General features: G+C 40.3%; 1 protein-coding gene across 7 annotated transcripts in view; it reads right to left on the reverse strand.

Annotated features, from left to right (window-relative positions):
- The window catches only part of SHROOM2 (shroom family member 2), a 104,586-nt gene that overhangs the window by 53,907 nt on the left and 37,552 nt on the right, over positions 1-13,127 (reverse strand). For all 7 annotated transcript variants that reach the window (XM_077927521.1, XM_028727719.2, XM_077927522.1 and 4 more), the window contains exon 2: positions 2,794-2,945. In XM_077927521.1, coding sequence (XP_077783647.1) covers positions 2,794-2,945 — 152 coding nt within the window. The remainder of the gene's footprint in view (positions 1-2,793; positions 2,946-13,127) is intronic.

Here is a 13,127-nt window from a genome sequence, read left to right on the forward strand (position 1 = left end):
CAGGGCGCCTGCGCCAATAGGAAGCTGTGCCTTCGCCTTTGAACATTTCAGAAGTCGAACAGACTTCTGGAACGGATTACGTTCAGGAACCAAGGTACCACTGTAGTTGATATATTCTCTAAGGGGGCCAAATGCCAACACATATCAGGTAATACCAAAATAACTATATTGGACATATATCTTATACATATCAAAAGCTTGCAAGACCCTTTTGCCTGGATCACATGTAACACTAAACCGAGGTTTGGTAGTACGTAGATGAGCTTCTAGGAACCCAGATAAAGTAAACCACAGTTAGTTAAAACAAGACAATTTCATAGCCCATGGTTTGAAGTTGGCTTGTTCAGCATCATTGTTTGTATTCAATCATGACCTTAACACTAAGATTATTTGAAAGGAAAATTAAACTTGGCAGAAGTCTTGGAAAAGGAAAGGGATGTGAACAAGACCAGTGCTTTGCATCAGTCTGTGGCTGCTCATCCATACAATGCTAAATTATATTTTAGTGCATAGGTGGGCAACTTCATGAGGATTCTCCATTTCCCCACCCCACCAGAATTCTTCCCCTTCATTTCTTCCTTATTCTTCATGGTTTAAAGGTGTTTTCTCCCACTTTCTATTTTACTTCTAACTTTTTTTTTCTTGTTTTGATGCTTGGTGAAAAGAAGTTATTTCCCCAACTTCTTGAGAACAGATGGGCAGGCTTCTGCCGTGTGTGTGTGTGTGTGTGTGTTTGTGGCACAGTTATGTCAGAAATGAATGACTTTCAATCACATTACAAATCAGAAAAAGGTTGTTCGTCCCTGGTTTAGTGTTAAGTGAAAATGCAGCCACCGTATTGTTTATATTGTACAATTGTTGGCATTAAATAGTTATCATCAGGTTACAGTATCAGGGACCAGGGTGGATAAAAATCAATGATTTTTAAAAAATCAGATTTTTTAAAAAAATTAAATTGGATTTTTTTAAATTTAAATTGGATTTTTTAAAATTTAAATTGGATTTTTAAAATAAAATGCTTTTGGAAGAAAAATCTTCCTAAAGATAGTTTTCTATTTAGGTTACATTATAGTCCAAAAGCTATTTATCAGGCAATAAGGATTTGTTTTAAGTTTTTCATGTGTGCTAAAACTCAGTCTAAGTTGTTGGTTGGTTTTTTTTAAAGTTTAAGCATGTCAGTTAACAAACAGGGATACATATGCTATAAAGTTATTGCTTTAGTTAAATAGTTTAAATTGTCATTAAGGAAATGATTATTTTTCTCCTTCTAATAAAGTACATACAGCAGAAAAGCTGACCAAATATAAACAGTTAACTTACTAAACTTCACAATAATTTCACAATTATCTGTCTATGTATTTCTAATAGTATAACCAAATCAGTAATTTTTGATATAACTGTAAAAACGACTCTGAAAATTTATTATTCCAAAAATGAAACGTTCAGCTGGTTGTAAATATTAAGATTATACCAGCAAGAATGAGTCCTTCTGTAAAAAAATGAATTAAATCAAGTCTTACTGATTAGTGATTTAAATCGTGATTTAAATTGTGATTTAAATCTACCCTGTCAGGGACCTTTCCCAACTTCTCTTATCCAACTATGTTTTGCAAAAAAATAGTTGTTGCATAGTTATTACAGTTCTCTGAAGAAAATGCATATACAGTGGTACCTTGGAAGTAAAATGGAATCCGTTCCGGAAGTCCGTTCGACTTCCAAACCGTTCGGAAACCAAGGCTCCTGCAGTCAATTGGAAGCTGCGGAAGCTGCATCGGACATTCGGGTTCCAAAGAACGTTCGCAAACCGGAACACTCACTTCCGGGTTTTTGGCGTTCAGGAGCCAAAACGTTTGACTCGCAAGGCGTTCGGGATCCAAGGTATAACTTTATCGTATTTTCATTGAGATCCGGCACCAGTAGTGGAGAGCACCTTGCAGTTATTCAATAACCTCTTAATTTAGCCCCACAGATTGTATCTTAAGCAGAGGCAGCTTACACAGCGTGCTCAAGATATTGTTGAATTCTATCAGCCCCAGTCAGCATGGCCAACAGTGAACAAAGTGTGAAGCCACGTGGGACAAAGGTAAGGATCGACTGAAGGCTTAAGAGCAGGCGCATGGTGAAATAGGACCTAATACAGAACGTGAGCCAGAGGCTGTAAGGTTGAGGTCTGTTGCTTAGATGGGCTCTGTAGACTCCACAGCCTTCTTTAGTAATTGGCAAGTGTTTTTTCCATGCTACTCAGAATCTCTTCATGTGACTATGTGAGCTTGTGGGAACACTGAGAATAAACTAGCCTTTGCTGATGGCTTGCCATGTCACCCTACAACAAGGCAGTTCTGAGAAGCCTGAAAAGGATTTGTGCAGCATGGTTACTTGTATATCACTTCTTTTAAACCAGAGGATGTTTACAGAGGTATGCCCAAATCCGAATCCTATGCATCGTGAGTGCTTCCAAGGGGCTGCCTCAACATGAGCTGAGGTGATTTAAAATATGCACAAGGCAGCATTTTATTTCATAGATTACTTGGGCTAAGAAGTGCTAACAGAAACCTGAAAAACATTCAGTTTCTCCAGACCATCGGTCCTAGTTAAAACTGAATGGGAATTAACCATTCAACAACACACAATAATATACCATGTGAAGTTATTTTTTGGGGAAAACCAAACCCAATTAACTCAGATGAGATTCTGAAAAGTGAAAAGGAGAGACTTGTGTCTAGTTCTCAGCCAGCAAGTTGATCATATCAAGAACGAACTTTAGTCTCTGTCATGGTGAACCACAAACCTTACCTTTTCACTACGAGCTTTAGCGACTTGTGCGAACCTTTCACCAGGCAGATGGCTTCTTGCCTGAACCCAGAGAGGTCCACGTCATTGATGCTGACAATTTCATCCCCAGCCAGTAGCTTGTCGGCAGCTGCAGCTTTGCTGCCTTCTTCGATCTGAAAAATAAAAATAAGTTTGAAGTTAAAAGAGAGAAGCTGCTTGCTCTAAAATTGTTTATATTTCACCTCTCTACCCCATTGGGACTGATAACAGGGCTAACAGCGTCACAAACCAAGAAATTAAAAACAGAATAAAACAGTAAAACTTGTGTATAAAAGCCAAGGAAATGACAAGGGGCAGCTAAAGCATTGAACAAAACAACAAATTCAATTTGACCCCAAAGCAGCAACTTTTTGAAATGCTGCCTAACTTCTAATAGTGAGGAAATCAAAGACGTCTCCTTTGGAAGGAACTTGCAGTTCAAGTGCCACCACTGTGAAGACCCTGTTCTCAGGCAGGCACTGTTTCTTGGACAGCAATAAGGCAGGCTCTTATGGGAGAAAGGGAGTCCTCAAGGTAACTTGTTTACAAACCTTTCAGGTTTTAAAGGCCAAAGGAGAACTTGGAATTCAGGCCACTTGGAACACAAATTAATGAAATTTGTGCAAAACTGCTAAACTGAAATTTTCTGTTCTAGATTACTTCTTTATAAAGAATTCCTTAAGTACAAGGGTGTGACCAGGTGTACTATGCAAATAATGAAAAACACATCTGAAAAATACTGGAGGAAATGGGAACTGCAAACATCCTCCAGAGGTGGGGGGGGGGGGAGGAGAAGCAGAAGTTTCATATTGTTTTGTCCTTCCAAAGTCTTAAAGAGGATCAGGAGCTCGGAATTCAACCCACAAACATAACACACACAAAATAACACACGGTTGTTCGCCTCAACCCATGGCAAAGCGCAACTGCTGCTGGAAGGGCAAAACAATTACCAGCAGAGGCAGGCTTTCTCTATGTCAAGAATCAAACCGCCCAGTCTTTAAGACAAGAGTTTCTCTAACAAGAATCAGGCCTGCAAGGAATCTTCATTGTTTCCCCAGGAGAGGCTATTTGTTTTGTTTTTTCCTTTCAGGTTGGCAGCACACTGATTACAGAGGGTTCAGTTACCCCCCTCCAAGCCTTTTCCTTTCAGCAGGGGGTGGGGACACAACACATTCCACATATCACATACCCTACAGGCATCTGCTCAAGTACAAAGCCCAACGCAAGGGTACAAATAAGCATTCCCTGGCCTCAAAAGCATTCCCCCCCTCTGCTACTAAATAAAGAGAAGTGGGGCAACAATTATTTTTTAAGGGCTAAAATGCATTTTAAATAAATAAAAAAAGGCTGATGGCTTTTAAAGAAATGTTGATTTTAAAAGATTTACAAAAGATTAGGCTGGATGTTGGAAAGTCCAAATGCAAGCATACTTTGTGGGAAGAAATGCAGTCTCCTTGAATTAACAATGAAATCATTTAAGTTATCAAATCTCTGAGGAAATCTTCATTGCAAGGAAGGAATGCAATGGACATATTCACCCATTACCTACTATTTCTTGCCCTGTTTCAACTCATTGCATTTTTCTATTGCTTCTGATTATTTTCTACTCCAGGCATGTATATCCTTTGCCATATCAGATTACTGTTTATAATGTACACTTTGCCCAAAAGGAAAGAGAAGATTTCTCTGTTGCCAAACACCTTCATGAAAACTATTGCACAACTGCGGGGGGGGGGGGGGGCTTTAAAGGAAAATATAAATGTCTTAGGAAAGGGAAAATATTTTTCTATTTCTTCATATTTACCAAATACACACAGAGAGAACACGTGATGGCAAAGAGGGAAAACAGGAAAGAAAGAACTGGAACCCATTTTGATTTACAACAGAATGTGGAGTTTCAGCAGGTTTGCTTGAAAACGTGAAGCGGTAGTGTCAGACAAAAGCCTATCATACAGAAATCGGTTCCTGCTCCTTTGATTTAGCTGTACATTCAGAATTTTCACCTCCCTCACACAATTGTTTTGACTTGTGTAGATTTGGAAGGGGCCATGGGGGTCATTTAGTCAAACCCCCTGCAACGCAGGAATATTTCACTCGAACCCATGACCTTCACATCAAGAGTTTCATGCTCTAGTAACTGAGCTTGCCTAGCTAATGTTTAAACCATTCTGTATTTAAATAAAAAATAAAAAATCATCCTGTCCACAAGAGAAAGGTTAAGAAATGTGGTTTTTTCCTCTGCCAAAAATTGTCAACATATTTCCTGTAGTCTTCTACAAGCTAAGCATATGTAATGCCTTCTGTATATCTCCATAGGATTGCTGCCCAAAGCCTTCCCAACAACATCCTGTGTTGAATTATCATGTCCCAAACTGAACTGTTCAGGAAGGATGTTGGAGGAAGAAAGCAGTCAACACACATAGCTATCAATGTCCTTTTTTTGGCTTCAAATTCCACATATATGTCTACCCCTACTGAAGAAGAAAATCCATACAAGAGTAAGCCTTTAAAGTAAATTTTAATCAGCATTTTTGTATAATGCTACAGCCCCCCCTACAAGTATTTGTTCTGAAAGAAACTGCATTAGAACTAAATATTAACTTTTAATAGGTTGTCCTCAGTGCTCAGTTGAAAGTACAACAGGGTTAAATTTCAAGATCAGCAGTGCCAATATGCAGACTGATTATGCCTTCTCAGTACTTCTAGGTGGACCACACACAGAGCAGCCAAACAAAATGGAAGTTCATATATTATTGTTTCTTCCCAGCAGATTCTCTTGTTTGATAAAAGACAAAAAAAGTTGCTCTTAGGTGTGGAAGAGCCCAGGGTTACATGCCTGCTCAGTCACGGATTTACTGAGATGCATTAGGACAAGCGGAATACAACTCCTTGAAAAATATGAACAGTGACCATCTGTTAAGGAGGATAAATTAATGCCAGCTTAATGGTGCAAAATGGTCTACAGGGCAACCTCATGACAACTTCTATCGTGTCTTCCAACTCACACTCTTTATCTTGCTCTGTGCGACACTACGTACAGCCTCCAACTACCTAGTTTTTTAAAAAAGACGTATTTTGAAAGCCTTTGGTTTAAATAAGGGCTCAGTTGCTAAAATAATTTAGTTATTCATTAAAAACATCTGAAAATGTACCTGGAAAGTGTATTTAATGAAATAAGGTCAGTTAAATATAAACAGTTGTGTGATGTATATTGCTGATTCCTCCCCGCTTTTTGGGGGGTAGGGTGGGGGGTGCGAAGCAGTGTCAATGAGAAAAAAGCAGCTCCCCATAAAAGGGAGAAGAGTTTTAATCCAGAAGTGGTAATGCAGGGCATTCCAAGAATAGTTACAAACCTTATTTTCCAGGGTTGATAACACACATGGGGTTGGGGGGGGGGATGAGGACGATAGCTGCAGATTTAAACAGATGAAGGTTGATAGAGATGCTTCAGTCTCAAGAAAGGGAGAGAGAGGGCCATTAGCTTATCAGCTTCCATTGGTTCAGCTGAAGTGCCCACATTCCTCCACAGACACCTGTATAAACAAGCGAGAGGCTGAGTGCGGGAAGCACAGCATCGCATGCTATCTGGTTTCACATGGAATGATGACTTTGTATCAGGTTCTTGTCCTTGGAGATTTTGCCCTTTTTTTTTTTTTTTTTTTTTGTTTCTTCTTAATAATCTCCCAACACAGGAAAAAATAGTTTCAGTTATCAGCCGTTCTTTGTTATCAGCCATGACCTCATGAAAAAAAAATGAAAAAAACTCCCACCAGCCAAAAATAGATTGGGAACATCTGGCCTGAACTTTTGTTTTTCATGTTAAAAAGAAAAAAGAAAGGTTGTTAGAATCTGGAATTGTGTGCTTAGGTGTTGCCTGCATGGATAGCTTACTTCCCTTTAATGCATGTTTAACTTACATTTAATGCACCTCTTAAACCAAATGGCACAATGTGGAATTAGGGCAGCCTTGTCATTTTGAAACCTTGCTTGTATTGAAGAAGATTTACATATTACTGGTCAATTCAGAAAACAATTAAATACAGGAAATTAATTAATTCCCCACCCTTCATCCCAAGGCAGCCCAGGGTTCCATCATGATGGCTGCCCTTCTCATGACGATGGTACCACTAGCATGAATGGTAATGATCCTATTTTTTTTATTTTTCCACAATGTTGACTTACCTGTCTGCCTATGAATTTAGCTTTTCTGTTAAGAGAAAACTAATTTTTATTCAGACATAACTAGTATGTCTCCTTGTCTCCTACTCTTAAAATTCCATTGAGATCACTATCTCCTTTTCCCAAAGAACTCCAAGGCATATCCTTTGCAAAGTTTGGCTCCCCGCCCCCCTTTGAGCAACAAGCTGACATGCCACACAAATAACATTCACTCTATTTACACACAGCATGCAAATAAGACAAAGAGATCTGGGTCTTAATGCCCAGTTGGAAGAACAACATCCCTAGCACATCTCTACATCACAAGGTCAACGAAGGAATTTAGTATTTCAATTCTCTTATTAACTACTCATATTCCAGGAATCACACCTGAATATGTGAGGATCACATATGGTTTTGGAGCTACATCTCAGATATGGCAGGTGTGTGTGTGTGTGTGTGTGTGTGTGTGTGTGCATGTTTCCTAATTTTTTCTGTTTTACATATATCACTATATAATTCAACAATTCCTCAAAGTTTCTAATTATTCCATTACAAAACAACCTTGAGAACGGAGCTCTTTTTAAAAGAAGGTGGAACACTACAGCCAGGCATGGCTGAGTCTGTTCACTGCCTGAGGCAAGATGGGAAGGTACAAACCCATGCTGCCCCCTTCCCCCAGAAGCAGCGTTTGAAATTCGCCAGGTGCTAGGTGCATTTTGCACCTGGCTATCAGCCACTTGCAACCAAGTGAAGATGCCTGGGTGCCAGGATGGCGCTTGACGTCCCCACTATCTGGAGGTGTCATGCCTTGGGATCCTTGGATCTTTCTTGACTGTTTTCACACACTAGCAACACATCCTGTAGAATTCTGTTGTATTTTATCTGCACAATCAGAATTAATTTCAGGAATCAAAAAGTTGTATTGAAAAATATGGTTTTCGAATGGTCTGGCACAAAAATGGCAACTAAGCATTCCGTTTTGGCAACTATAACCCTGGTTTAAGGAGCCATTTGGCGCCTAGCTTATTGATCTGAGTTTCTAACACTCCCCAGAAGTCTCACTTAACCAGGAATTGCGCAGCAGGCTTCTTCCTAAAAAATCTTGCTAGAAGAAGCCACTGCCACGATGCAACCATGGTAGTGGCATGAGTGCCTGCCCCCTCAGGATTCCACCACCTGACTACAGCATTCCTGGGCATGTGGTTTTGCACCTGAGGAGTCTTGCCATCCTTTCTATTACTACTTACTAAATACTAACACAATTTATGATTTTGATAAAAACTGACTTCCCTGGTTAAAACCAAAACCAAGAGAATTTCAGAATCTATCATCAAAACATTTTAGAAAATACGTATCAAACTTTGTTGTTGCAAGGCAAACAAAAGTAGCAAGAAAAGTTATGAAGAGGCTCCAGTTCTGAAATGTAACTTCCAAATTTCCATGACATACATATACTGATCAAAAATACTATTAACCATTGCTATTTTTTGGAATGCTCTAATATCAAGGGTACAATCCTTTTCATTTGTTAGTTTATTTCATGAATTATGCTTCATATCTGAATCTGGCTACTGGAGCCCTAAGTTGGAAAACAAGCTGAATACACATGAAGTTACTTTAAAAGCTGCATTTCCACATCTGGAGTATTACCCTTTGCGACCTTTACTGTAAGAGATTTTCTGAACACAGCTTACGGCTTGATTGAACCCTCTTTAGAAGTCACCCCTTTTGAGAAGTCACGCCTGCCTCTTGTGAATCCGAACCGTCTCATTTTTCTGACACTCCCATGTTATAAGAATGCTCTTGAACCGCCCTTCCAACAAACATTAAAATATTTGTTTAAATATCAAGTTTGCCACCCAGGTTGAGAAAATCCGTACCTTCTGAAAACCATTTACAAAGCTCATATTTAATTTAGTTCCCATCTCTTTCTCCCAGCCTCTAATCTGGAAGAGAGTGGGGCAAAAATGGTTTATTCTTGTGGTTAACATCTGTGGTGTGTTCAAGCATGATTTTATCCCACAGTGTTTCACCCACAGAGATTTGTGTTCCTTCCGATCTACTTCGGGGAAACCATTTCCTTTACAGTAAACGATAAATATTTGTTTACTGTACCAGTGATTTTGAAAAATGTATTGCAAATAGGTGAAAGGATTCTGGTTTGCTTAGCTTAGCTGTATTTCTATGGTCACTTGAAGAAAAAGCAAAAAAGGAACAGAACAATATGATAAAGGAAGGTTGCCAGTATTCTACATAAAAAGCTACAGGGCCCTCTGTGACTGACCTTCCTCGCCAACAAAGGTGGATTATGTACAATAAAACAAAACCAATGACCAAGCTGAATTGTTTATTGCACTGCAACTCTCGGCATCTACACTGGAAGGATGCAAAGGTTCTTGCTTCATTTGGTTTTCATTTATTGTACGTAATACTATTATTACATTTTTATCCCTCCTTTTCCTTTAAGGACATCAAGAAAGCACAAAGGGCACTCCACACACTTTAAGCCTCCCATCAATCCTGTAAGGTAAATTACAGAGAGTGATTGACTGGTCCTTGGTAACTCATTGAGGTCTCCCCATTCTATAGGTTCAGAAAGGACTGCTGCAGTGCCACAAACAACAACAACAACAACAACGACAACAAATCACAACAGGCTCATACTTAATGCAGCAAGATAAAAGGATTAGAGAAACCAAAGGAGGAATTGTATATTTGACTGTATAGAAATGAAGGATTTATAGAAATGTTTTCTGTTGTGTAACTCCAACACCAAACATGTTGCAGCAACCTCCCAATTAACTGAAGCACTGTAGCATACATCACAGGACTTCATCAAATGTGCAATACTTCTCAGCAGGAACTTAATCCCAATTGATACTGGCCATGCCACTTTTTATTATGCATTACAGGCTCATTTAAGTGTCCTGAATGCTTGTGCAACCACATTTCCACACAGAAACCACAACACCAATAGCAGTAAGTGTTAATGTCTGGGGAAGGTATCGCATTTCTACAAGGTACACCATCCTTATACAATTATAAAATTGCCCTTCATCAACATAGATCCCAGGGGAGTTTACAAACATTAAACAAACTATCAACAAAAGACAGCTAAAATTATAAACACAAACCAATCAATGTATCTAAAACCCCTCGCAAAAAGTAGAACAATAATGTAGCAGCCGTTCATAAAAGCCCCCAAACCATGGGTAGGCAACCTAAGGCCCAGGGGCTGGATCCGGCCCAATTGCCTTCTAAATCCAGCCCGCGGATGGTCTGGGAATTAGCGTGTTTTTACATGAGTAGAATGTGTCCTTTTATTTAAAATGCATCTCTGGGTTATTTGTGGGGCCTGCCTGGTGTTTTCACACGAGTAGAATGTGTGCTTTTATTTAAAATGCAGCTCTGGGTTATTTGTGGGACATAGGAATTCGTTCATTATTTTTTTTCAAAATACAGTCTGGCCCACCACAAGGTTTGAGGGACAGTGGACCGTTCCCCTGCTAAAAAAAGTCTGCTGACCCCTGCCAGGGACAAGCAGATAAAATTCTGTTAAAGGTCTGGAGAAACAGTTGTGTCTTAACCTAGCATCAGAAGTCCAAGTCTGTTGTGGCCACCCACACCTCATGGGGAGCAAATTATATTATATAGTGGGGGGAAACTACAAAGAAAAGCTATTCTGTGTCACCGCACAGCAAGCGATCCGCACTGGCAGTATAATGAAAAGGGCCTTCCTTCCATTCCAATCTTAAGGCCTGGGTTGGCTGATATGGGGAGAGGAGCTTCAGTATATACTTGGTCTTAAGCCCATATTTCTTTCTTTATTATTATTGATTTCATAAATTCTGTGCACCTCTTGATTGTTTAAAAAAAACCTTCAAAGCGGTTTACAAAATATGTCAATGCTAATTAACACCTTATATTGGACCAAGTAACACATAGGCAACTTGTCATGTGGAAGACATGACTCCATACAGATGTTGCTATCAGCATTCTAGCAGCTGCCTTATGTGCTACCTGAAGTTTCTGGACCATCTTCAAGGGTGGCGCCATAAAGAACACATTGCACTAATCCAGGTGTGATGTTTGCTAGAGCATGTAGCATGATGGCAAGGCTATCTCAGTACAGGAACGGCTGTCGCTCTCAATCAGCTACAGCCTGGAAATAGGAACCCCTTGCAACTGACACCACCAAGGGCTCAAGTGACAATGCCAGATCCATGAGTACCCCCCCCCCAGGCTACAAACCTGGTCTTTTAAGGGGTGAGTGATTGTGTCTCTGTCTAGCCGTGATTCAGCATCATTTTACTAGCCCTCATATGACCCCATTACCACCTCCAGGCTCAGGAACAATCACAGTTTCATCTAGTTCAGATGGTATAGATCCAGCTTTTTGGGGACTACAACTCCCATCATCTCTAGCTAACAGGACCAGTGGTCAGGGATTATGGGAACTGTAGTCCCAAAACAGTTGGAGGGCCAAGTTTGGCCATCACTGGTATAGATGAATGCAATCCCCATGATGGTAGCACAAAACCTCAAATCCTGATGACTGCTCACAACAGCTTCATATAGATGCTAAACAACATAGCGGACAGAATAAAATCTGCATGAATCCACAGCACAACTCTCATGGGACCAGGGAGGAGTCCCCCAATGCTGCTGTCTAATAACAGCCCTGCAGGTTTGACTGAAAACACCACATCACGGTGCCTACAACTCTCAACCTGCTCCAGGATGTTACCATGGCTGGTGGCACCAAAGCCTCTGAAAGACTGAGGATCAACAGGGTCATCACATGCCTCCTGTTCCTCTCTCAAGATAGGTCACTAACCAGAGCTCTCTCAGTACTAAAATAGAATCAAAAGCCAGACTGAAATGGGTCCAAATAATATTTTATGAGTACTAAGAAAACGTGATTTCCTCACAGTTAAAGCACCATCTTGAGGGAAGATGTGACGAATGAAAAAAATGAACAGTTAGTAAACGTAAAAGATGTTGCTACCAAAAACCCTTGATTCACTTTCTTCAAAGTAAGTTCTATTGAAATTAATATGGTATAACCGGGGGGGGGGGGGGAATGAAAAGAGTAGGGATAACAAATATCCCAATTTGGATGGTGACCGCCAAATAATCAACGAACCAAACACTTCTGATTTACCACGGATGAGTGAATTTGGCAAGGACTCGCTCAAGGACAAGTCACTGACATTTCATGTTGGTCATGAAATTTTTGAGACTAAAACTCTGGAGGCTTGCTCTGTGTGGTATAGGAAGTACTGAAACATTCAAAGAGAATAAAAGAAGGAAGCGGGAATATAAGAAAGAAAGAAAGAAAGAAAGAAAGAAAGAAAGAAAGAAAGAAAGAAAGAAGCAGGCAGAAATCTGGAAGCACTCACTTATTCTTTGAAGCTGGACCTAAGTAGATCTGAAGAAAAGAGATGGAAGATTGCCACATAAGCATGGTCAAGGGTCACTTAAGTTTAGGAAGCATGGAGCAAAAACATTGCAAATGTTTACGTTTTCTTCCTTCCGGGCTGAAGCCAGCAGGAGTGTTTCGGCCAGGTGTGACAAGGTGCAGGTGAGGCAGCAAATGTTCAGAACCAATGACAGATCATGTGGGGTGCATTCAAGACTGGGCCATACTCACTGAAAGCAGGAAAATTACTTTCCTCCAGCATTTGTCTGGAGTAAACTAACAGTGTTAAACTCTGAAGGTGGAGGTGTGTGTGTGTGAAGTCTGGCCCATGTGGTCTGTGCTAATTTCTGCAGGGATAGGAGGCTTTCTGCAACCCTTGCATGTGGTGTGATGGTGGAGGGTCCTCCTGGGCTGCAGGTAGTCCTGGCAAGGATTTAAAAAGTCTTCAGATGAGGGCAGAGTTATCTCCTTACAAGAAGGAAGTGGGGGCCTTGGGCTCCTACATGAAAATCTTCAGTGGGGCAGTCATTTTTCTGTCTGCCTTAGATGGGGATTCAGAAACACCACCTTCATCATCCTGGGAGTCTTTAGAACTTTCCATCAAAGGGCGAGAGGGACTGCAGTCCCGGGCCATGACATATGGAGCCACTACTGACAAACAACAAGCTATTCATGTATTTACTTGGAGCCTTTATAGGATGAGTTTTCTTAAATGATTTCATAGCAGTTTACA

The sequence above is a fragment of the Podarcis muralis genome, chromosome 4 (genome assembly GCF_964188315.1).
Source record: "Podarcis muralis chromosome 4, rPodMur119.hap1.1, whole genome shotgun sequence".
NCBI classification, from domain to species: Eukaryota; Metazoa; Chordata; class Lepidosauria; order Squamata; family Lacertidae; genus Podarcis; species Podarcis muralis.